The sequence below is a fragment of the Elgaria multicarinata genome, chromosome 19 (assembly GCF_023053635.1).
Source record: "Elgaria multicarinata webbii isolate HBS135686 ecotype San Diego chromosome 19, rElgMul1.1.pri, whole genome shotgun sequence".
In the NCBI taxonomy this organism is placed as follows: domain Eukaryota; kingdom Metazoa; phylum Chordata; class Lepidosauria; order Squamata; family Anguidae; genus Elgaria; species Elgaria multicarinata.
In genome coordinates, this window is record NC_086189.1 from 7,893,473 (window position 1) to 7,918,843 (window position 25,371).

General features: G+C 47.1%; 1 protein-coding gene across 1 annotated transcript in view; it reads left to right on the forward strand.

Moving 5' to 3' along the window:
- The window catches only part of MEGF9 (multiple EGF like domains 9), a 70,728-nt gene extending 57,894 nt beyond the window's left edge, over positions 1-12,834 (forward strand). The window contains exons 3-6 of the mRNA XM_063144430.1: positions 3,767-3,906; positions 7,295-7,432; positions 8,699-8,971; positions 11,249-12,834. Of these exons, the coding sequence (XP_063000500.1) occupies positions 3,767-3,906; positions 7,295-7,432; positions 8,699-8,971; positions 11,249-11,700 (1,003 nt within the window). The 3' untranslated portion in view covers positions 11,701-12,834. The remainder of the gene's footprint in view (positions 1-3,766; positions 3,907-7,294; positions 7,433-8,698; positions 8,972-11,248) is intronic.
- The last annotated feature ends 12,537 nt before the right edge of the window (positions 12,835-25,371 follow it).

Genomic DNA, 25,371 nt, shown 5'->3' on the forward strand with positions numbered 1-25,371 from the left:
CCAACTTACTTTATTAGTGCTTTTATATCTCTCTTGAGAGAAGGCTAACACTGTTTAACTGCAGGCACCCCCTAATGCAGGATGGTACCCTTTCATTACCCTTCGTATTCTAATGTAATATACTTTTTTCTTCTTTTTATGGTATGAGGCTTCTGAATCTTGCTATGGCTTAGGGCCTCAGTGTGTCTTAATCCAGCCCTGTTGGAAGCGATCTCTGTATTTTGGCTAGACGGGCTTTTCTCCCATCTAGCTGGGAGGCAAGTAGGAGGGAAGGAGGCCTGGGGATATAGTGTAAGCCTGATGGCATGCCCCCTTTCCCTCCAGCAACTGGTATGTTTCTCTTGGTGCTGGTTGCAAAGGGAACAGGAAGGAGGCAAGAAGCTCAGATTCCTGGCTCTGACGTCAGAGTATTGACTCCGACCTAGGCCACAGCTAGACCTAAGGCTTATCCTGGGATCATCCAGAGTTCACCCCTGCCTGAGCACTGGATCCCCTTTGTGTCACCTAGATGAACAGGTTTGACCCCTGGATGATCCAGGGATAAACCTTAGGTCTAGCTATGGCCCTAGACTCCAAACTATCTTACAGCCTCCCAGATTCTGCCTAGAGGCCATAGGACTGCTCCCTTAATAGATTTATATACCGTCGACCATATTTAAAAATATCTCCAAGCCGTTTACAAGAGAATTAAATACATTACGATGTACATTAAATCACGATGTACATTAAAGTACAATTCAAATATGTAATAATGGCTAAACTATTTATATAAAACATTGATGCACACATTAAAACCAATCAACACCGTAATTAACCAGCTGGGTAGCGCCCTCACTCAGGGAAGGCGTGAAGAGATGGTTTGCTAATTGGGGCCACAGCTAGACCTCAGGTTTATCCTGGGATCATCCAGGGTTCGCCCCTGCCTGAGCACTGGATCCCCTGTGTGTCACCTAGATGAACAGGTTTGACCCCTGGATGATCCAGGGATAAACCTTAGGTCTAGCTATGGCCTGGGTGTCTAATAGGGCACGCTGTATAGATGGCACTTCCCAAATTCAGGGGCGGGGTGGGGATCATTTTGATACTCACACCAGGCACTTTTTCAGAAACAGGGAACAGAACAGTGGGGCGATTGTTCTTAAATAGGGTTTGAACAGATGCCTTACCTTAATAAAATAGCCCTATAAAGTTGGAGGAAGCGGGGTTTTAAAATAAAAGGGGGGGGGAAGGGCACTTTTGGTTTATAGTTGGAATAGGAGTTCAGTTCTCAGTTTTCAAAAGAGAAATTCGTCGGCTGTATTATTATTATTATTAATTATTATTCCCAGTTCGTTTTGAAAACAGGCACAATCTGCATGCCAGCACTGGGTGCATATACGTGTATGTGTGTGGCGTGGGCACATTTTAATGGTTGACCTTTCCTCGGGAAAGCATTCAGGAGCCTTTACGATACAGGAGCTCTGAAAGGGAGTGTTGTAATGAGCTTTATTCTATAGGCGCATTGACCAGAGGCAAAGCTTTCTGCTTTGGCTGAAAGATTTAATTCTTGCGTGCGCCCGGGCCGTGGCTTGGGGCCATCTATATCAAGTTCAACATCCTGCCAGAGAGGCATTAAATCCGAACTTTCCAGCACCCGATTCCCTTTTAAAAGGTTTAATAACTTCCTTTCCTGCTACGCGTCAGCGGAGAAGTTTAAAATCAAGGGGCACAAAGACCCCACGGTTTAGCTAAGAACGGGAAAGAGATTTCTAAATTCAGATTTCTGCAGCTCTGTGGAAACATGTCTATAGGGAACTATTTAGGCAACAGTGCTGTACCCGCTGAATGGGACTTCCTCTAGAGGAGACCTGCATGGTTTGGAGTCCTACTGGTTTCAGTGTGATCTATCTGCTTGAATTTAGCTTCTTTTTCAATTACACTCATAGAATCATAGAATAGCAGAGTTGAAAGGAGCCTACAAGGCCATCGAGTCCAACCCCCTGCTCAATGTAGGAATCCACCCTAAAGCATCCCTGACAGATGGTTGTCCAGCTGCCTCTTGAAGGCCTCTAATGTGGGAGAGCCCACAACCTCCCTAGGTAACTGGTTCCATTGTCGTACTGCTCTAACAGTCAGGAAGTTTTTCCTGATGTCCAGCTGGAACCTGGCTTCTGGTAACTTGAGCCCGTTATTCCGTGTCCTGGCCCTCCTCTGTGTGACCACCTTTGAAGTATTTGAAGAGTGCTATCATGTCTCCCCTCAATCTTCTCTTCTTCAGGCTAAACATGCCCAGTTCTTTCAGTCTCTCTTCATAGGGCTTTGTTTCCAGACCCCTGATCACCCTGGTTGCCCTCCTCTGAACACACTCCAGCTTGTCTGCATCCTTCTTGAATTGTGGAGCCCAGAACTGGACGCAATACTCTAGATGAGGCCTAACCAAGGCCGAATAGAGAGGAACCAGTACCTCACACGGTTTGGAAGCTATAATGCTGCCCAAAATAGCATTTGCCTTTCTTGCAGCCATATCGCACTGTTGGCTCATATTCAGCTTGCGATCTACAACAATTCCAAGATCCTTCTCGTTTGTAGTATTGCTGAGCCAAGTATCCCCCATCTTGTAGCTCATGAAATGTTCTGCCCACACATTGCATTTTATGTAAAATGCATCTGCAAGGTAGTTTTATTGTTTAGAGCGCAATCCTGTGCCTATGTATATAGTAAAAAAAAAAAAGTCCTATAACTCCCAGCATGGCTGCCTGGAGAACGCTAGGAGTCGTAGGACTTTTTTTCTGTCTAAACATACATAGGACTGTACCCTTAAAAATAAATACTTAAAGTATCCACGTGACTCAAAAGAAAACATGCACTGGGATTTAAACACTGATATACCAACTACGCCCTTATCCGGACAGAGATAGCCTAGCTACAGTTATCCGTGCGCGGAAATCCTCCCGTCTGGATTACTGCAATGCGTCATATGTGGGGCTGCCTTGGAAAATGGTCCGGAAACTTCAGCTTGTTCCAAACAGGACAGTGAGATCGTTAATGTGCACTGGGTAACGAGTTCACATCACACCAGTGCTTTTCCAGCTGAATTGGCTGCCTGTCCATGTTCGGGCCTGATTCAAAGAGCTACTATTAACATTCCAAGCCCTAAATGGTTGAAGCCAGGTTATCTGCAGGGTCGCCTTCTCCCATATGTATCTTCTGGACCCAAAGATCATCCTCAGGGGTCCTTCTCCATGAACTCCTGCCAAAGGAAGTGAGGGCCCAGGCTAAACATGCCCAGTTCTTTCAGTCTCTCTTCATAGGGCTTTGTTTCCAGACCCCTGATCATCCTCGTTGCTCTCCTCTGAACACGCTCCAGCTCGTCTGCATCCTTCTTGAATTGTCTTTTACCTCCACTGTTTTAAATCTATTTTTTAAATTTTTGCATTGCTGCTGGGTTTTATTCTGCTTATACTTTTATATTGTGGTTTTAAATTGTGGTTTTAAGCTCCCATATTTTATACTTTAAGCCGTACTTTATGGTTTTAATTTTTGTGAACCGCCCGGAGAGCTTCGGTTATTAGACTCAAAAAATATTTGGAAACAGGTGCCCTCTCCAACTTGGTGGCCACTACAGCTCCCATAATCCCCAGCCAGCATTGTCCCCCTCCAGCAAAAACACAAGCTCCGAAACACCTTTCCTCTCCCCCTGCCCCAGCTCACTCACTGAAATGAAATGGTTTTGAAGAGAACCTCCATGATTCTTCGTTCACCGCTTCTGTGCTTTGTTTTCGAACAGTTCTGGAAGATGCCCTTGCAAAGCTGGAGCGACAGGTCCGAAATGTGCCGAGTGCCAGGAAGGGTACTCCAGCTTCAACGGAACCAGCTGTGAACCGTGCCGGTGCAGCAACCATTCTGCAAAATGCGACCGTTTGACGGGTAAGATGGGAGTGCGTCAGGATTTTATTTATTTATTTAGAATATTTATATACCGCTCCCCATTGAAAAATTTCAGGGATTTTTCCCAAGTAAATGTGCATGGACAGCACTGTAATGTTTGTGGCTTTTGTGCTTCTTACAGTGCAATCCTTACATAGAATCATAGAAAGGCAGAGTTGGAAGGGGCCTACAAGGCCATCGAGTCCAACCCCCTGCTCAATGCAGGAATCCACCCTAAAGCATCCCTGACAGAGGGTTGCCCAGCTGCCTCTTGAAGGCCTCTAGTGTGGGAGAGCCCACAACCTCCCTAGGTAACTGATTCCGTTGTCGTACTGCTCTAACAGTCAGGAAGTTTTTCCTGATGTCCAGCTGGAATCTGGCTTCCTTTAACTTGACCCCGTTATTCCATGTCCTGCACTCTGGGAGGATCGAGAAGAGTCTGTGTGACCACCTTTGAAGTATTTGAAGAGTGCTCTCATGTCTCCCCTCAATCTTCTCTTCTCCAGGCTAAACATGCCCAGTTCTTTCAGTCTCTCTTCATAGGGCTTTGTTTCCAGACCCCTGATCATCCTGGTTGCCCTCTTCTGAACACGCTCCAGCTTGTCTGCGTCCTTCTTGAATTGTGGAGCCCAGAACTGGATGCAATACTCTAGATGAGGCCTAACCAGGGCCGAATAGAGAGGAACCAGTACCTCACGTGATTTGGAAGCTATACTTCTATTAACGCAGCCCCAAAATAGCATTTGCCTTTCTTGCAGCCATATCACACTGTTAGCTCATATTCAGCTTGCGATCTACAACAATTCCAAGATCCTTCTCGTTTGTAGTATTGCTGAGCCAAGTATCCCCCATCTTGTAACTGTGCATTTGGTTTCTATTTCCTAAATGTAGAACTTGGCATTTCTCCCTGAAATCTGATTTATAATAATAATAATATATTTGTTACCCGCCTCTCCCTCTGGATCGAGGTGGGGTACAGCGCAAATAAAAACACCATAAAATACATACAACTAATTCAAACATTTTAAACCAGTGCATCATTAAAAGCAGCACACCATTTAAAAAGGCATCTTAAAACTCAACTGGGTAGGCCTGCCGGAAGAGATCAGTCCTTATGGCTTTCTTAAATTCTAGAAGACTGCTAAATTGTATATACTTGGTGGTCATAAAACTGTTTGAAAGCCATTGACGTGGGTTGGGCTCCCTCTAGTGGCTGATTCTGAGACACTGACAGCATCATCTTTCTTTTTGTCGCTCTGCACGCTGGTCTTGGAAACCTGCCCGATGGCTTGAATTTCCATGCGGATTAGAACTGCCATTCCGCACATGTGTGTGTGTGTTGAAATGAACTTCTGAACAAGTGGTGATTGGATGCCCATTGGTTTAAAGCTGCATCATGTTCCCCACTGGGAAGCACAGGTGGAAACCCAGTGTCCATCAGATGTTTTAGACTACAATTCCCATCACCCTGGACCATTGGCTATGCTGGATGGGGCTTCTGGGATCTGGTGGGCACTAGCTTGGCCTTCCCTGATATAGACGATGACGGGGTAGTTGGACCCAGTAGAGGCTGGTGCCTCTGTTGTCAGGGGGGCGGTGAATCTGTTCCACGTTTCAGTCAGGGCTTCAGGTCTCGGAGAGATCCTTTAGAGTTCTGACTTGTTCTGAGTGAAATGCAGAGCGGGTTCATTGCTCCACTGACAACAGAGGCACCACTCTCCACTGGAGCAGAACGCATGGTTCGCATGCAGAAAGACTCAGCTTTAAGAGATGGATTGACTCCATAAAGGAAGATATGGACATTGAGTTACAAGACCTGAATAGGGTGCGAATGGAGGTCGCTGATTCATAGGGCTGCCATAAGTCCGATTGGAGTCCACCAGAGGAAGAGCCTTCAGCGTGGTGGCCCCCCTCCTGTGGAATTCCCTGCCTCTGGAGGTCAGGCAGGCGCCAACGTTTACTCCTTTCGGTGCCTCCTGAAAACATTGTCGTTCCAGGAAGCCTTTCCTTAATGATCAGCCACGGTTCACTTTTCATTTTGCTTCTTTAAAAAAATCTATTTTATGGTGTTTTATTCTGTTTTATCTTGTACACCGCTCCAAAATTTTGAATGGGGAGCGGTATATAAACATTGTTAATAAATAAATAAGTCTTGAAGGCACATAACGACTGTTCAGAGGAGGGTAACAAGGATGATCAAGGGTCTGGAAACAAAGCCCTATGAGCAGAGTCTGAAAGCATTGGGCATGTTTAGCCTGGAGAAGAGAAGATTGAGGGGAGACATGATAGCCCTCTTCAAGGACTTGAAAGGTTCCCACACAGAGGAGGGCCAGGATCTCTTCTTGATCCTCCCAGAGGTCAGGACACAGAATAATGGGCTCAAGTTGCAGGAAGCCAGATTTTGGCTGGACATCAGGAAAAACTTCCTGACTGTTAGAACAGTACGGCAATGGAATTAATTGCCTAAGGAGGTGGTGGGCTCTCCCACACTGGAGACCTTCAAGAGGCAGCTGGACAGGCAGCTGGACAGCCACCTGTCAGGGATGCTTTGAGGTGGATTCCTGGGGGTTGGACTCAATGGCCTTGTAGGCCCCTTCCGATTGTACTATTCTATGATTTTACTACTTCTTTAGAATCATAGAATAGTAGATTTGGAAGGGGCCTACAAGGCCATCGAGTCCAACCCCCAGCTCAATGCAGGAATCCACCCTAAAGCATCCCTGACAGATGTTGTCCAGCTGCCTCTTGAAGGCCTCCAGTGTGGGAGAGCCCACGACCAACCTAGGCAATTAGTTCTATTGCCATTCTGCTCTAACAGTCAGGAAGCGTTTCCTGATGTATCCTGTTCTTCATCCAAAAAGGCTCCCTGAGCAGTTTGCATGACATTAGTAGCAAACATGACAGCCGCTGCCTGCGAGCTTGCAATCCAAAAGACGTGACCCAAAAGGAAAAAGGGATGAGGAGGAGAAGAGAGGGGAGAAAGCCATCCAGGTCCAATCCCCAGCCCATTTCATATGGAGAAGGCAAGATATGTAGGGTTCTTCAGCTGTCTCCCATCCGCGCCTGACCAGACGCAGACCTACTTAGCGTCACCAAGGTTGCAGCACTTTCAAGTCCATAGCCTTGGCTTCCCCAGTTCCAAAGACCTTGGGGAACAAGGCTGGAAAGAAGACGAACGCGTGGTCTTCTTTAGTAAAAGGTAGATTCATATGTTCAGGTTCTTCATTGGGATGTACCTCCCTTAAGCAAGGTGAGCCCCGTCCGTAACGAAGAGACGCGTTGTGACCCGAAACCTGTTTAGAGCTGCATCGTTCCGAATCGTCTCTTGGTTATAACCGTCGCTACAGCCGTCGCACGCTTCTGCATTTCTGCTTCCTCGTTTTTGTAGGCGCTTGCTTGGACTGCCAAGGAAACACGGAAGGCCCTCGCTGCGAGAGGTGCAAAGGGAAGTTCTACCGGAACGCCTTGCAGGAGTGCGTCCTTTGCCCCTGCTCCCCCGTGACTTCCACCGGCAGCTGTCGCATCAGTAAGATGGTTTTCTCAAAACTTGTGTGTGTGTGTCTGTGACCGTGCGCCAGTGGGATGGAGAGGGCTTGGCGGTGGGCAAGTGTGTTTCGCCCCGGGCTACCTTGAGACGTACGGCCATCTGTCTCGGATGGCACCGTTAAAACAGTTTGCGGAATGTGGTGGTGGGGATGGCCGGAACGATCCCAAGTGAAGTCAAGAAAGCCAGCTGTGGAACAGTCCGTCAAGAACAGGAAGTTGGAAAGCAAGGTGGGAAGGAAGAGCAGAAACGTGTCATCGGATAGCAGTGTGGTCTTCAGCAGAGAGATCAATTGCTGAAGCAGGGTTTGAAAGGTTTATATGATAAGGCTCAGTGGCATGTACAGCCAGCTCTCTGAGGCATAGAATCATATCATAGAATAGCAGAGTTGGAAGGGACCTACAAGGCCATCGAGTCCAACCCCTTGCTCAGTGCAGGAATCCACCCTGCATTGAGCAGGGGGCTGGACTCGATGGCCTTATAGGCCCCTTCCAACTCTGCTATTCTAGGATTCTGTGAATGGACGCACTCACCTCTGTATGGTTCCTGTGGATGCTCGCTGCCACACCTCTGGAACTGCTCGTGGTGCATCCGTGCTGGGATCCGGCTGCTCGGAACTTCCCTAAAAGTAGTAGTAGTAATAGTAATAAATTGTTATTGTTAGGGAAATCCTGAGCAGCCGGACCCCTGCGCGGACACACCACGAGCAGATCCGGGGGGGGGGGGGGAGAGGGCGGGGAGTGGCGAGCATATTTATTTCTTACCCACCTCTCCCTCTGGATCGAGGCGGGGAACAAGTTTAAATACAATATAATATATAAAACTGGTTAAAAGAGCATATAAAACCAATACGATGTTAAAATAACCATCACAACATCTTAAAATGCTTAGGTTTAAAATTCATCTGGGTAGGCCTGCCGGGAGAGACGAGTCTTTATGGCTGCCTTGGACTCAGAGAGAGTAGTAAGCCGCAAACGGCGGCCCTGACCTGCCAGTTCTACGGAAATGGCGGCTCGCTATGGGGTCGGACCCACTCGTGGGCGCTCAACTGCTTGGTGAGGGACCAGGGGGCACAAGTGGCTAGACCCGGGACCCAGTCAGGAGCTTGTGACATCCTTATACTTAGGGTGCTGGCATTTTTTTAAAAAAATGAACAAGGACATTGACACGATCTGCCCAGAACACGGTTTCAGAGTGACAAATTCTGGCAGTGGAAGTAACCAATGTTCTAACACCCCCCCTGCCCAGCTTCCGGTCACCAGACACCAACCTGTGACAAGTGCCGACCCCGCTACACCGGAGCCCTTTGTGATCAGTGTGATGACGGCTACTACAGCTCTGACAGCATCTGCGTCAAATGTCAATGCCATGGGAACGTCGACCCGGCCCGGTCGCCGCGGATCTGCAAACCAGACACAGGAGAATGCCTTGGCTGCCTCTACCACACGGCTGGGCTGCGTTGCGAAAAATGCCAGGAAGGTTACGTCAAACCTTTGGAAGGCGGCAACTGCACCAAGAAAGGTAACCTGGTTTGTTTCTTACATTTCTATCCGGCTTCTCCTCCAAGGAGCCCAGTGTGACATATGTAACACTGCTCCTTCGCTCCATTTTATCCTTACAACAACCCTGTAAGGTAGGTTAGTGTCAGGGTCTGGAGCGTGGGCGGCAAGGCCTCAGCACAGGAACGCCGGGATGGACGGCGGTGGAACCAGCGAACAGAGTCCAGGCAAGGCCGGAGGCAAAAGGCGTGGTCAGGAGAAACAGAAGGTCAGGCACAGCAAGGTCCTGGAACGCAGATAGTCAGGAATGGGCTGCAGCAGGCACAAGAGACCATGTCGCTGTGGCAAAGCTGGAGTGGATATGCAGTTCTTATATCGCCCTTTCCTGGCTGCTCCCAGCTGGTCTGCATCAGCCCACCTGTGAGTGCTTGAGGATATGAGCCTGGTGCCTGCAACTACTCTGCGGCCGGCAAGGTGCACTGCAGCCACCAGGTGGCGCTGCAGGACAGAACCTGACAGGCTGAGAGTCAGTGAGCTTCATGGCTAAACGGGGACTAGAACCCGGATCTCCCGAGTCCAAGGCTCTAACCACTGCACCACACTGGCTCTCCTTGTGTAATGGTGTTTTCTCCAATTGACATGGGCTTAAATATTCTGCTTAGGGTAGGGTGACAATATGAAAAGGAGGACAGGGCTCCTGTATTTTTAACAGTTGTATTGAAAAGGGAATTTCAGCAGGTGTCATTTGTATATATGGAGAACCTGGTGAAATTTCCTCTTCATTAAAACAGTTAAAGCTGCAGGCGCCCTGCCCCCTTTTAAATCTGGTCACTCTAGTAGAGCTCCTGCACTTTAACTGTTGTGATGAAGAGGGAATTTCACCAGGTTCTCCATATATACAAATGACACCTGCTGAAATTCCCTTTTCTATGCAACTGTTAAAGATACAGGAGCCCTGTCCTCCTTTTCATAGGGTCACCCTAGCTTAGGGCTTTTACTAACTTAGCAGCGGTACTAGAACAAGCCAAAAATAAAAAGGCTAGAGGTACGGTCTTTTGGAACCTGTGAACTGTTACCTAGACTAGAATACCTACGTGGGGCTTGCACTCCTCCGCTCTCCGTTGATCTCAGCAACAGAATTTATTTATTTATTTAAACACACGTTTCATTAGCAAAACATCAAAATAATACACAAAAATACACCAAATACTGGAGAGTAGATGCCTTGTATAGTCTTAGGACGTTGCAGCATTGGCTAAATTAACAAGTTTTATTGGATTAAGGATGCAACCCTATCAAATCCCCCCTTGATACTCATAAGTAGGGTTGAGCAGGAACCCCCCCAATCCACTTCAGAGGCTGACTTGGAACTTCCAAATTGGCCTCAATCTGCTTTGGGCACGGTTCGACCCGCTTCGGATTCAGACCCGAAGCAAGATCTGGACATCCGAAGCGGGTCGGATGTTGTGGGTTCCCAGGCATAAGACTGACCGGGAGTCCACTGGACTCCCTGCTCGCCCCAGAACCCTTTACGGCTGCCATAGTTTGAACATTACAGAGCTGCCATCTTCCTCAAAAATGGTGGCTCTCACCAAGGACAGGAAGCTGCTGCATGGGTCAGGTAAGTCCTGCGGGCAGGCAGGGCTAGCGGCTCACCATAAGCCCAGATTGGGCCGAAGTGCTTCACTCCTGTTCCGACTCTCTCCTGCTTTGGTTCAGGATCTGGATTCGGACCCAAGGTGGTGCATAGCCCTACTTGTGAGCCTCCAGAGCAGCCTTCCTCAACCTGGGGCGCTCCAGATGTGTTGGACTGCACCTCCCAGAATGCCCCAGCCAACACATCTGGAGCGCCCCAGGTTGAGGAAGGCTGCTCCAGAGGCTTATGAGTATCCAGTGTAGAGTGGCAGGTGGGGTAGAGGCAATCCTTCCCTCTGCATTTCAGCTAGATGGGTTTTTCCATCTTTCTAGCGGAGGTGTTGATGGAGCGTTAAGGCAGCCATTCCAATCCCTTCTCCTCCCCGCCCGTGGCAACGCCCCCTTTAACTTCCCTCTGAGGTCACTTTTGAGACCTTGAAAAGGTGAGGGGGAAGGGAGCTCAGATCCCCTAACCTCGGAATCCGAAATATCCGACAGCTCCCCAGGGTCTGCTTCGGAAGGCAAAGATTCATGCCTGGAGATGCACTGAATACACTAACTTTTAAGGGCTGTTTTTTGTGCTTAATCGTTATCTAAAAATAATAAATCTACTTTGTGATATCGGCATTTCTGTTCTTTTTCTTTTCTTTTCAATAACTTGTAGAACACAGTCCTGGTTCAGCAAGCAGAGGGCTTGTCCCTTCAACTCCAAACGGCAGCACGGCCACCCCCGCGACAGCCACCAACGTGAGCACGTTAACCCAGGCTACAGTGCAGACTGTCTCCCCGGTGGGTTCCACCGACAATAGCACCTCGGCGTTAGCCGACGTCTCGTGGACTCAGTTCAACATCATCATCCTCACCGTCATCATCATCCTGGTGGTCGTGCTCATGGGCTTTGTGGGCGCCGTGTACATGTACCGCGAGTACCAGAACAGGAAGTTGAATGCCCCCTTTTGGACCATTGAACTCAAGGAGGACAACATCAGCTTTAGCAGCTACCACGACAGCATCCCCAACGCCGACGTGTCGGGCTTGCTGGAGGACGACGGGAACGAGGTGGCGCCCAACGGACAGCTGACGTTGGCGACTCCCATGCACAACTACAAAGCTTAGCAAAAAAAAAAAAGCAGTGAAGAGTTTGCTGAAAAGTCTCTTAAGTTGTGAAAGCCCATGTAGGCCTCGTTGGGAGAAGGTACCAGTCCGTGGCGCCCAGCATTCTGGGCAAAGGAACTCAATCCTTCTCTAGCGTTGACCATGGCGAACAACGACAAAAATAAGCATTGGACACTGGTGATAAAGGAGTTTCAGGTAAAGTTACGGATTGAATTCCATTCATCGTTTCCCGTCAACGTCCATAGACGTCACTATGGATATGAACTTGTATTTAATGGGGGGGGGAAGAGAGGTGGGAAATGGAGTTGCTTTGAAATATATTTTTGTATGAAATGATGGAGGCATACCAGGAAGTCATCTCAGCCGTTCTGAAAAGCTACGTTGAAACTGGAGCGTACTTTTTAACCTCTTGTTCTGCAAAGTAGCCAGTGATATCTGACGAAATGGATCTTTGTTTCAGAGAGAGAGAAAAAGGAAACTAAACATTGTTTCGTGCCCTGGAAGAGTATTGCTGTTTTGGAAAACACACACACGATAATAACCAAATAATAGTTTTGAAAAGTTTCATGGTATGGCCGAAGGCGTGCTGATACGAACCTACAGAAATCAATGTTTTCTTTTTTCCCCTTTGCCTCTGGAAGTACAAAAACAAAAGAAAACCTTCTATTTGGGGTGGAAAGGAGAAATGGGTATGAATGCTGTTCTCTCTTCTTTTCCTCCCCGAGACCTTTCTTTCCAGGCAACGATACTATTTAAAATGCAGGAATCGGTTTTATTTTCTTAGCTTTATTGAATTTGGATTCTCCCCGGGGGATGCCAGGCAGCCGTTGCGGGGGACGTCCTTCACAAGTCTCCAACCTGAAGTGGAAACGGTTGTGTATACAGAATGTAACAAAGACTTCCCGCCACTGTATTTGTAACTATTTGTACAAAAATATTCACGCGTCATATTTTATCCCTTAGATTTTATCTGTACAGCAGTTCATGGCAGTGTAACAACGCTGAAAAAGCAAGTATTGTATTAAAGTCCTGTAAATTTAGATGGCGATATGGTTGGAGCTGGGACTCCAGCACAGGTTGGTTGTTAATTTCTCCCTCCTCTGATAATATGAATTTCTTGTGTCTTAAATTGAATATTTCTCTTCCTGGTTTTGTTTGAACCTCTACAGTAGTCGCTCAACATGATGTCCTTGGGATCAGTAGTCTCTCAACATGATGTCCTTCAGATATTTTGGACTAAGCCTCCCATTGCCCCTCACCTTTGACCATGCTGGCTGGTGCCGATGGGATTTGTAGTCCCAAACATCTGGAGGGCTCAAGATCGGGGAAGGGTGCTCTGCCACATTTTCCTCCAGTCCTCCATCCCCTGAACGAATCTGTCGTTGAGGCCCTTGTGAATTTCTCGCAATCGGATGTCATGCTCGAAACAGCCTTTGGTTAACGCTCGTGCAAAATGGTGGACCGTTTTTGTGAATTTGACAAGGAAGTGTGTTAGGACCGGAGGAGGTCTCTCTGTCACACTTCTCAGCTCCTTTCTAAGGCTAGTTTCTCAAGCTCTTGAGTTGCTTCCATTTTCCCCTCTAGAGACCGTATCTGTCAAGTTGACAAAAGCAGGTCTTTGAAATTCTGAGTTTTTCCTTCGACTCTGGGTCACGTAAGAATCATAGGGAGTTACCTAGGGAGGCTGTGGGCTCTCCCACACTAGAGGCATTCAAGAGGAAGCTGGACAACCATCTGTCAAGTATGCTGTGAGGTGGATTCCTGCATTGACTCGATGGCCTTTTAGGCCCCTTCCATGATTCTATGATAGAATAGTGGAGTTGGAAGAGGCCTATAAGACCATTGAGTCCAACCCCCTGCTCAATGCAGGAATCCACCCTGAAGCATACCTGACAGGTGGTTGTCCAGCTGCCTCTTGAAGGCCTCTAGTGTGGGAGAGCCCACCGCCTCCCTAGGTAACTGGCTCCATTGTTGTACTGCTCTAACAGCGAGGAAGTTTTTCCTGATGTCCAGCCAGAATCTGGCTTCCTGTAACTTGAGTTCATGGTTCTGTGTCCTGCACTCTGGGAGGATCGAGAAGAGATCCTGGCCCTCCTCTGTGTGACAACCTTTCAAGTCTTTGAAGAGTGCTCTCATGTCTCCCCTCAATCTTCTCTTCTCCAGGCTAAACATGCCCAGAACATGGGACAAGGGAGCAGAGCTCTACCACTTATCTTTTCCATTGGGAGTGCTTCCACATGAGGTGTTTACTCTGGATTTGTCATTTGTAGTTCACTTGATTCCTCCCCCACCCCACCCCGCTTTCTGGACATGTACATGACATCATCAAATTGTTGCTTTCCTGTATTTTCTTTGTACCCTTTCTGCGTCTTTCAAATGCTCACAAAATCCAGCCTCTTTTGGAAAGAACCAATCTGCAGTGCAAATTTGGCCAGGGAGGAAGTGCTAAGGTGATCTCCGCCTTTTTGAAGGGGCTCACTTTGAATGTTTGGGGCAGTTGAATCCTATCCCCAGACGTCTTCACTTCAGTACACTTTTTATTATTGCCTCTCTAGTCATGGCACGTTTAACGTTTTTTAATCCGTTCCCCCCTTCCTCTAATTTGCACTGATATCATCAACAACAAACTGTTAAAGCACAATTTAAAGTTTGATTTAAAAAACCGGCAGACACACATTGTCCCTCGCAGAGCGCTGTCACATCAACTGGAGTGGGTGGAACATAGCAGCATGTACATACAAAAAGCGCTAGATGCATGGAAGGTCGGTTGCAATTTTGCATGGAATAGCGATTGCTGGAGAGTGCTAACAGCCTCCAGTATGGAAGCATCCAAAATCCACAGGAAACTGTCTGCAGTTTCGGAGTAGTTGGGTTTGAGGGCTGTCAGCAAGCACGGCCCACATTTAGAAGAAAGCCCCTGGAGCAGACCGTACCTGCATCGGCGTGCACATCAGAGACACACCCGGATGTCATTAATATTGTCTTTCCCACGCTTGGGACTTCCAGATAACTTGGACTACAAACCCATCTTCCCCAGGCATTTGGACATGTTGGCTGGGGCAGATGGGAGTTATAGTCTAACACAGGTGGGAGGCACCAGCTTCAGACTGATTTAGAGACTTCCATCTTTTGTTGAAGTTCAGAACGGCAACACCATCTGGGTTTGCACATCGACAGAGGGTTCAGGCTACCACCAATGGTTCCATCTCTCATAAGGTAGGGAAGTCTCACGTGACTCTCTCTCTTCTGCCCATTGGTTCTTCTAAATTGATGTCGATCTTTGGCCTCGTTGAAATTTTCAGCACCATGTAGGCACTTGCTCTGTTGAGTAAGATTATATCAACCCGCCCCGAAACGAGTTCTATCAGATTAATAGAGATGTGTAAAAGGTTTTTAAGATGGCATCATACGTTTGAGAAGAACCATTTGCTGTACGGTTTCATGCATCTGGATATAGGCTGGGGTGTGTGTGACTGGAGATGTTCATTGCTCCTTTTCTTTCAGTCCTGGTTTTGGAACTGCAAATGATCCTAGTTCCAGATGTGTCTCCTGCAAGGAACTACTCCAAATGACTGTCCCTCGTTGTGTTATTCACACTGAAGCGAAGGTTTAGGTGGACACGTGGCGATAGCCTGAAATTCAAGGCTAGAAGCTCCCTGTTAGTGTAGCTATAGAGTCTGCAAGGGTATATTAGATAGTCGCTTGAAATTTGGTGCTGTTAAGGACAATAATGTTTGTTTTGCCCTACTGCCTTCGGAGAAGGTGCCTGCAAATTTACATTTCAAAAATAATTTTTTTGACTACACCTTCCTGGCCCTGTTTCTCACCGTAAGCCCTCATCAAAGGGCACAGTTGTGTAATAGTTCTTCCCAGTCAAAGCGTCCTTCCCCAACCCTGTGCCCTGCAGATATTTTGGACTTCAACTCCCATCAACCCTGCTAGTGGTCAGGAATGCTTGGAGATGTAGTCCAAAACATCTGGAAGGCACGAAGTTTGGGAAGACGGTTCTCCTTTCCTCCACCCATTTGTGATCCATTCAGACCTTCCCCATCCCTTCTGCTTTTGATTCCAAACCACAATTCCCAACATGGTTTCCTACTTGTCAATTTCATCTTCAGCTTCAGGCAGCAAAGGTGGGGGAAATTGACACGTTCTTTGTCAAGTAGTAGATATGGTTCTGCTGGGCTAAACTAAGGCCGGATCTACACTACTGCTTTAAAGCGCTTTATAACAGTTTTATAGCGCTTTAAAGCAGTTAAAGTGCTTTATAACTGTTATAAAACGCTTTAAAGCAGTAGTGTAGATCCTGCCTAAGTGTGCCTGGAGGGAATGAAACCGACAAGAATATTTACAAGAGGGGTACATGTCTCTGCAGGGCTATACATAGCAGACAGGCGATCATGCGACTTCCCGCAAAAGTGACGATAAAAAATATTTAAAATATTGTGACCACATCGGCACAAATTTAAAGATTCTCCCTCCCACTCAAAGAACCAAACTGTACAAATTACCATTCTGTATTTATTTCCCCCTTTCAAAGCTGCCCTGTTGTTTCTTAATAACTTTGCAAAATCTAAAACCGACTAAATCAAGAAAGTGAAGAGCCTGGTGGACTTTCCAGAGTAAAACAGACTGAACTAAATCGTTACAATAAGACGGCTGTAAATAAGAGTTTACAGACGAAGTGTCCTGACTCAGCAACTACAATTGTATGGGAGCAGAGCAAATCAGATCAGGGTAAACAGAAGTAAACCACTACTACTACAAAACATATTGAACATGCTAGTCTTTTTATACACAAGAAACCCAAACTAAGTTCTTTAGCGCCACCTAGTAGTTGGACAATATCCCTACCCCACCAATTGTGACCTGATTTTTGCACCCAAGGTGCAAAATCCAGAGCTGTTCACTAGCATTGCAGCTGAGCAACCCCTTGCTATTACACCCGAAGGACTGCTTTTAAACCTCTGTGAATAAATTAACCCTTTGCTTACAGCCTTAAACTTTTTCGGTGTGACCCCCCCCCCCCCCATTGCAACACTTGCAATGCTCCAAAATCGCCTGGGATGTCGCTAAAGCTGAGCTGGCTCTCAATAAGCGTGTGGCTGTGTGGAAAACACACATAGCCTTAGCTGTCATGGCTTCCCTGCAAAGGATTCTGGGGAAATTTAATAATAATATACCATCCCCTCCAATTTAGGCATGTGGCACTTATGTAAAATAGCATAGTAATTATTTGTGTGTGTGTGTGTATGTATGTGTGCATGTGAAATCTTGCTTCTGTTCCTCGTGCTATGGAACACTCCCATCGGGATTAACGTGCATTACAGTGGGATGTTCTGAAAAAGAATTCAGAAGCTACTTGTCGTGCGGATCGCCACAGCCTGCTTTCCGGTTGCATTACAGAGATCATATTACTCGAGTCCTAGGGTCACAGCTCTAGTTGTTTAATAGCTTCGGGGCCCAACTCAAGGCACCCGTTCTTAACTTAAAAACCCTTTTAACAGGATGGATTGTACATACTTTAGGCCAGGTAGGAAACTGAGCTTGGCAAAATGTCCTTCACAGTTGCTCTCCTGATGCCCTTTCTGGCAGTGGGTGCTACATCGTGCACTTCGGGATGTGGTGGGGAATTTAAAACGGCGCTGATGTCAGGCCCGCCTTAGGGCCACACTCAATGCTTGACTGTGTTAGGTGTGAACAGCCTCTTTCATGAACACCACAAGGGCTGGGTTCACACGCTACCCCGCCCAGTGTGGCTTGCAGAACCACGAGTTATCGTGTCGCCTGGACGCAGCGCGCTTTCGGCAGGGTTGCACGTTAACCATCTTGAACAACCCCCAAACAAGCCATGGGTTCTCAAGCTGGCTTGTTGGACAAAAACAAACCATGCTGCATGGTGAAACGCGCCCTGCGGAAAACGCACGGCGTTCAGACAAAACGGTAATCCGTGGCGGGTTAGCGGGTTGGGCGAACCCAACAGAGGTGGAAGGATATTGGGTTGAGCAGAAGAACAGCAGCAGACACGGACTGCATCACCCTCCCCACGTTTTTCAGCCCTCATCCCATCATAAAGAGGCTTTCCCATTTCCCAGGGAAACGAAACGGAGCGCTGGAATAATTTCCCCGGTGAGCAACAAAATAGCCCACACTCGTCATTCCTTCACCCAGCTTTTCAGTTTCAAAAGACCCAAGAAACACTGGAAGAGAGCGATTCTATCACGCAAATGTCCTTTCTCACTAATGATCTGGAAAGGCGTTGCTGATTTCCTTGGTTTTATTTTTGTGTAATTTTGTTTTACTAGTCCCCCGAGGCAGTCAAGCTGTATCAGGGCTGTAACAGTTCCCTCTGCAACTGGGAGACACATCTGATTTGAACGTTCTTCCATATGCATAGAAAACTAACATGGTGAACCGTTTTACCTGTTTCTTCTCCACAGCAAACTCCCCCCCCCCCCCCGTTTAGAGTGAAGGAATGAGCTCTCGGGAGCAGCCTTGTGGCTGCATTTTGTAGCAAGCGATGTTTCCAGATGTTTTTTAAGGGCAGTCTCACGTTGCTATTTTTACAGTAATCTGTTATCCACCCATTTCAACTTCTCAGTGTCAGCTTTTGGAGGTGGGTGGGGATGGGTGTGTGTGTGTGGACGAGATGCACCAAGTGGGGGGGGGGGATTGGCCAGTATTTCTGGCCCAATCTTCAACTCTCTCCAGACGGGGAGAGCAAGGTCAGCAGAACCTGCTGCTTCTCTTCGGTCACGGCTCACTCCACTGGAAAGGCAGGTGGAACGTCAGTGAACGCAAGGAGGAGGAGGAGCAGGGTCAACAGACACCGCTTTGGGATGCAGACCCCGGCAGGTGCCCTAGGATGCCAACTCGTGACGCCAGCCCTGGGTTTACACTTGAGCCAGTGGAGGCTGGTGGCTCGGATGTCAGTGCATGTGTGAATCCACTCTGGGTTTCAGTGAGGAGCCGGTGCCCCTTAGAGAGCTCCTTTAGAGTTCTGACTGGTTCTGGCTGAAACCTGGAGCAGATCCACTGCCCCACTGATATTGGAACCACCAGGCTCCTCTGAATGTAAGCCAGCTCCATTTTGGGAGAGGGGCTACGCAGCTCAGGTGCAGAGCACAAGCCTTGCATGCACAAGGGTCCAGAGATTCAGTCCCTGGCATCCCCAGTTAAAAAAGGATCAATTGGAGGCTGTCAAGGTAGAAGGGACCTCAGCAGAACGACTTGGTGTTATTGCTGTCATTCACAATTTACCAGTGGAGGCTGGTGGCTCAGATGTCCGTAGGGCCGTGAATCCGCTCCAGGTTTCAGCCACCAGTCAGAACTTCGCACCTTGGAGAGCTCTTTTAGAGTTCAGACTGGTTCTGATTGAAACCCGGAGCGGATTCTCTGCCCCACTGACATCGGAGGCACCGGCCTCCACTGATTTCAAGCAACTGAAAAGTCAGATGTTTGAGTTTCGAAAGGTTGCTCGCTACCATGTGACATTTCAATTGGTCGTAATAAAGGCTGCGTTCATGCTTTTGGATACCACCCTGCCCCGCCCAATGTGTTCTTGTCAAGGTTTCCCTGACTTTACCAGAGCGGCTTTAGAAAGCGTACCTAAAACACCTGTCAGGTGTGTTTAAAAAATTGTGGTTTTTTGTTTAAAGACGATTCAGACGCATTTTACAGCTGCCTTCTCTAATCCAGCACCTTTTAGATGTGTTGGGACTACAATCCCCCATCATCCCCAACCAACACAGACACTGGCCATGTTGGCTGGAGATGATAGGTCATCTACCTGGTGACCCTGTGAAAAGGAGGACAGGGCACCCCTATCTTTAACAGTTGCCTAGAAAAGGGAATTTCAGCCGGTGTCCTTTGTATGCATGCAGCACCTGGTGAAATTCCCTCTTTGTTATAACTGTTAAAGCTGCAGGAGCCTTGCCCTCTTTTCTATCTGGTCAAGAAGGCAGGGCTCCTGCAGCTTTCACTGTTGTGATGAAGAGGGAATTTCACCAGGTGCTGCATGCATTCAAAGGAGACCTGCTGAAATTCACTTTTCTAGGCAACTGTTAGAGATACAGGAGCCCGGTCCTCCTTTCCATATGGTCACCCTAACTGAAGGGCACAGACTGGAGGAAGGGTGGTTTTTTAAATTTATTTTTACAGTATTAGTGGGGGAAACGCCCCAAATCAACTCCATCGAGTTCCATGCAGAGATGTCTACCATGGTAAGAACCTGTTCATCCACAACTCATGACCTAGAATGTTTGGATTGACGAACAGAAAGTGGGGTCTCAGCATTGTGGGCTGCCAGTGTAAAATTTTAGAAGAAGCAGGCTGGGAATGTAGATTGAGTACTGCGGGTCTGTTTGTTTTTTAAAGCATTTGATATTCCTAAAGGAGTCTTCCATGCACCCTCCCCAAACTACCAGAGCCTGTTAGGAGAATCCATGAGAAATTAATCCAACATTTCCCAACCTGGGGTAAAATCCAACCGAAGTCCCGCTTAGAGTAGACCCATTGAAATGAATGCGACAAGTTGGTCATGATTAAGTGAAGTCCGATTCCTTTCAATGCATTCTACATTCAAGTAAGACGTGTGTTGGATTTTACTCCTGGAGCTCTCCAGATGTTTTGGATCACAACTCCCATGATTCCTGACTCAAAATTGGCTGTGTTGGCCGGGGCTGATGGGAGTTGAAGTCCAAAAAGTCAACTTCTGGAGGGGACCAGGTTGGGAAAGGCGGTGTTAAATCATTTGGGCTTGTAGCAGAGATAGGTCCTCTTGGGGCGTGACGAGGCCTATATGCTAGGGTGGCCCTATGAAAAGGAGGACAGGGCTCCTGTATCTTTTAACAGTTGCATAGAAAAGGGAAGTTCAGCAGGTGTCCTTTGTATGCCTGCAGCACCTGATGAAATTCTCGCTTTATCACCCCAGTGAAAGCTGCAAGTGCCCTGCCCTCTTTTAAATCTGGTCACTCTAGTATAGCTCCTGCAGCTTTCACTGTTGTGATGAAGAGGGAATTTCACCAGGTTCTCCATATATACAAATGACACCTGCAGAAATTCCCTTTTCAATACAACTGTTAAAGATACAGGAGCCCTGTCCTCCTTTTCATAGGGTCAGCCTACGTTCGTATATATGGAGAACCTGGTGAAATTCCCTCTTCATTACCACAGTTAAAGCTGCAGGTGCCCTGCCCTCTTTTAAATCTGGTCACTCTAGTATAGCTCCTGCAGCTTTTACTGCTATGATGAAGAGGGAATTTCATCAGGTTCTCCGTATACACAAATGACACCTGCTGAAATTCTCTTTTCTATGCAACTGTTAAGGATACAGGAGCCCTGTCCTCTTTTTCATATGGTCACCCTATTTTAAAGAGAGGAGTGCACGAGCGCTTGTGCGCAAAAAGTAAGCCCTTTTTTTTAAAAAAAAATATTCTCCACTCACCCCACCCCTGTGTGGGTCCCGGCTCCTCGTGAGGAGCTGGGACAAAATGTGACGCCCGGCCACGCGTTCCAGTCTCGGGCTCAGCTCAAGAAAATGGAAAAAAACCGGGCCTAAAGTGGAGGGCAAGATCTTGGGACAAGGGAGGGATCCTCCCTCCCTGATCCCGGGATCCCCTGTGCGTCATGTGGATGCACAGGGACGATCCCAGGGATTGCCCCGGGATAAAGCCCCGTCTAGATAAGGCCTTAGTCACTAGTAAACAATGCTATTCCACATCCACAGGAGGAAATTGCTTAATGTCCACTCATGAACACAACGGGGCAGTGACTTTAAAAATAAGAAATTATTATTATTATTATTTATTTATATAGCACCATCAATGTACATGGTGCTGTACAGAGTAACAATAAATAGCAAGACCCTGCCGCAGAGGCTTACATTCTAATAAAACTAATAGCTAGAAATGACTGCATGATGTTTAACTGTAGAGTGAGAGAGAGCCTGAATTGTATAGTGAAATAGACTCTGCGTCACATCAGGCAAAATGATCTGCTAAATCTATGGAACAGGAACAACAATTTTAGCAACCAAGGAGCATGGGTTGCCAAGTCCTTTTCAGCCTGTATCTTCAACCTGTCTCTTACACACACAAGGGATATAGTCTCCAACAGATATAAATCAGATTATTTTTTTTTAAAGACAGAGAAGAAAAAGATTGAAGGCTGAAATATGTATCTGTTTCAGACAGCATTCGAAACTTCTGGAAAAAAAACTCCGCTCTTTATCCTTCCGATTCTTATAAGAGAGATTTGGGCTCACAATTTGAGAAAGCAAGAACGCAGACGTTGCACTTATTCTTGACCCGTCAGCTATATTTTAACGCCCCTCGTCCAGAACATACGTAGAGCTTGACGAAATGCATTTAATTGAAAAACCGGGGGGGGGAGCAAGTGTATGATGAGAATATATGTTGGAATTTATACTGAAGAATGTTATTTAAAATGAATTAAATGTATATAATTTGTATCTACTTCAGCTTGGCTTTTTCTTTTCTTTTTTATGTTGGAGGTGCAGCCATGAGTTGGCTACAGACAAAGCCCTCGGAAGATGTGCCACTGGCTGAGAACTACCTTTTGCCTCCACTTGCTTGCTGTTTTCAGATTTCTAAATAAAACAAACAGCACAAAGGCACTGCAAGTCTTTCGTTCTCTCGGTCCCAAGGAATCTAGAAAATGGTAGTGCCATTTACCCCAATGTAGGGAGTGTGCAGCACAGCTGTTCCCACATAAGAACATAGGAAGAGCCCTGCTGGATCAGACCGAGGGTACATGTAGTCCAGGATTTATTTTATTTTTATTTTATTTATTTATTGCATTTGTGTACCGCCCCATAGCTAAAGCTCTCTGGGCGGTTCACGTCAGATAAAACATTTAAAACCAATATACAAAAATTAAAAACCACAAAAACATGCACAATGCGCATACAATTTAAACCACTGTAACAACTTTAGAAATGATGAGCCAAAAAACCAGACCCAGGCTCATTACATATTGCTAGGGTGACCATATGAAAAGGAGGACCGGGCTCCTGTATCTTTAAAAGTTGTATTGAAAAGGGAATTTCAGCAGGTGTCATTTGGATATATGGAGAACCTGGTGAAATTCCTTCTTCATCACAACAGTTAAAGCTGCAGGAGCCCTGCCGTCTTTTGCATCTGGTCACTCTAGTATAGCTCCTGCAGCTTTAACTGTGGTGATGAAGTAGGGCGACCATATGAAACGGAGGACAGGGCTCCTGTATCTTTAATAGTTGTATTGAAAAGGGAATTTCAGCAGGTGTCATTTGGATATATGGAGAACCTGGTGAAATTCCTTCTTCATCACAACAGTTAAAGCTGCAGGAGCCCTGCCCTCTTTTGCATCTGGTCACTCTAGTATAGCTCCTGCAGCTTTAACTGTTGTGATGAAGAGGGAATTTCACCAGGTTCTCCATATATACAAATGACACCTGCTGAAATTCCCTTTCCTATGCAACTGTTAAAGATACGGGAGCCCTGTGCTACTTTTCATAGGGTCACTCTACATATTGCTAAATGCCTGGGAGAAGAGAAAAGTCTTGACCTGGCGCCGAAAAGTTGACAATGTCAGCGCCAGGTGGGTCTCATCAGGGAGATTGTTCCACAGTTGGGGGGCCACCACAGAGAAGGCCCTCTCTCTTGTTGCCACCCTCCGAGCTTCCCTCGGAGTAGGCACCCGGAGGAGGACCTTAGCATTCTGTTCATACACAGTGGCCAACCAGCTGCCTGCCAAAGGAAGTGAGGCAGGTGGCTACCAGGAGGAGGGCCTTTTCTGCTGTGGCACCCCGGCTGTGGAATGAGCTCCCAAGAGAGGTTTGCCTGGCACCTACGTTGTACTCCATCCGGTGCCTTGTGGAGACCTTTTAATTTCACTAGTATTTTTAACTCTGCTATTTTTAAATTTGCCTTTTAAATCTCTGCGTTGCTGCTCGGTTTTATTCTGGTTGTACTTTTGCACTGTGGTTTTTATATTGTCGTTTTAAGCTTTCATGATATATCTTAGGCTGTAGTTACGCCTTTAAGTTTTGTGAATCACCTGGAGAACTTCAGCTATTGGGCGGTATAGAAATGAAATCAATCAATCAACCCACAAGCAGGGCACGAATGCAACAACACCTACAACTTAAGGACATAAGAACATCAAAAGAGCCCTGATGCTGGATCAGACCAAGGGTCCATCTAGTCCAGCACTCTGTTCACACAGCAGCCGACCAGCTATCGGCCAGGGACCAACAAGGCAGGACATGGTGCAACAGCACCCTCCCGCCCATGTTCCCCAGCAACTGGTGCACCCAGGTTTACTGCCTCAGATACCGGAGGTAGCACACAACCATCAGGGCTAGTAGCCGTTGATAGCCTTCGCCTCCAGGAATTTATCCAACCCCCTTTTATAGCTATCCAAATTGGTGGCCATCACTACATCTTGTGGTAGTGAGTTCCATAATTTAACTATGTGCTGTGTGAAGAAGTCCTTCCTTTTATTTGTCCTGGATCTCCCACCAATCCATCTTCCATCATCCCCATCCAGCAAGGTGGGAGTTGGTGCAGTACTCAAAAAAGAGGATCCCTGTGACCATGGTTCCATGTTCAACTCTGCCCCACCCCCCCAAAAAGAACCCTGGCGCATGGATCATTTGAGGAACATCTCTTTCCATTTGACAGCTTCCAGACAGCATCTGCTTGCACATTCACAACCCACGCCAGGCTGGCCCTAATCCTAAAAGCGTGCCTTCGTAACTCAAAGCTTGTACAGCTTTGAAATTTGCCTTTCATCCCACTAACAGATGCCAGTCTAGCGTCCAGGCCAACTATATGAAAAACCATTACCACCACCCTGAACTGATGTGTCAGAGCCTTGTGCAACGTTGGAACACCGCCAACGCCGATTTGCTGGTCAAATGGCTTAAGGGCGGCTTAATCTCTTGAAATGTACGACTAATTAAGATAAGGCTAAACAATGCTAATCTGATTAGCGGCAGGCGAGTCTTTTAACTGTTTCAAAGTGATACCATGCGTCTGTCCGTTCCCCGACCTCTTCACAGCCCGGTGATGCTGTCTGGGGCAAGCACGGTGACATAGAGCATACCTTATATTATTTGGACCATCTTCTGCGACTAGGCGGGGATCATCTGTCACAAGCTTGAATTATGCAAGTCTAGATTGCAGCAGTGCACCCTGCAAAAACCATAAGAAAAATATGTTAGATAAAGCCAATGGTGGGGCTGTTCACACAACACACTAACCCACACTCAGTGGTTGAGTGTGGGTTACTTGTTGAACCCCGGGTTGCTTGTTGAACTGTGGGTTAGCGTGCTGTCTGAACCCAGGGCATTTATTGCAAAGTGGTTTGTTAACCATGCAGTGTGGTTTGTTCGAGAAAAACGTCAACGTAAGCCTGGGTCCTCAAGTTTTGAGAAAAAAATCAGCCACATTGCATTAACAAGACATTCTGCGGAAAACGTCCCAAGCTCAGACAGCAAGCTAACCCACGATTCAACAAACAGCCCACTGTTCCACAACAACCCACACTCAGCCACTGAATGTGGGTTAGCGTATTGTGTGAACCCAGTCTGTACACATGAATGAAACTACAGGAGGCAGGTAACTCAAACAAACTAGCCAATCCAGATGCTACAGGAACAGCTGCCCT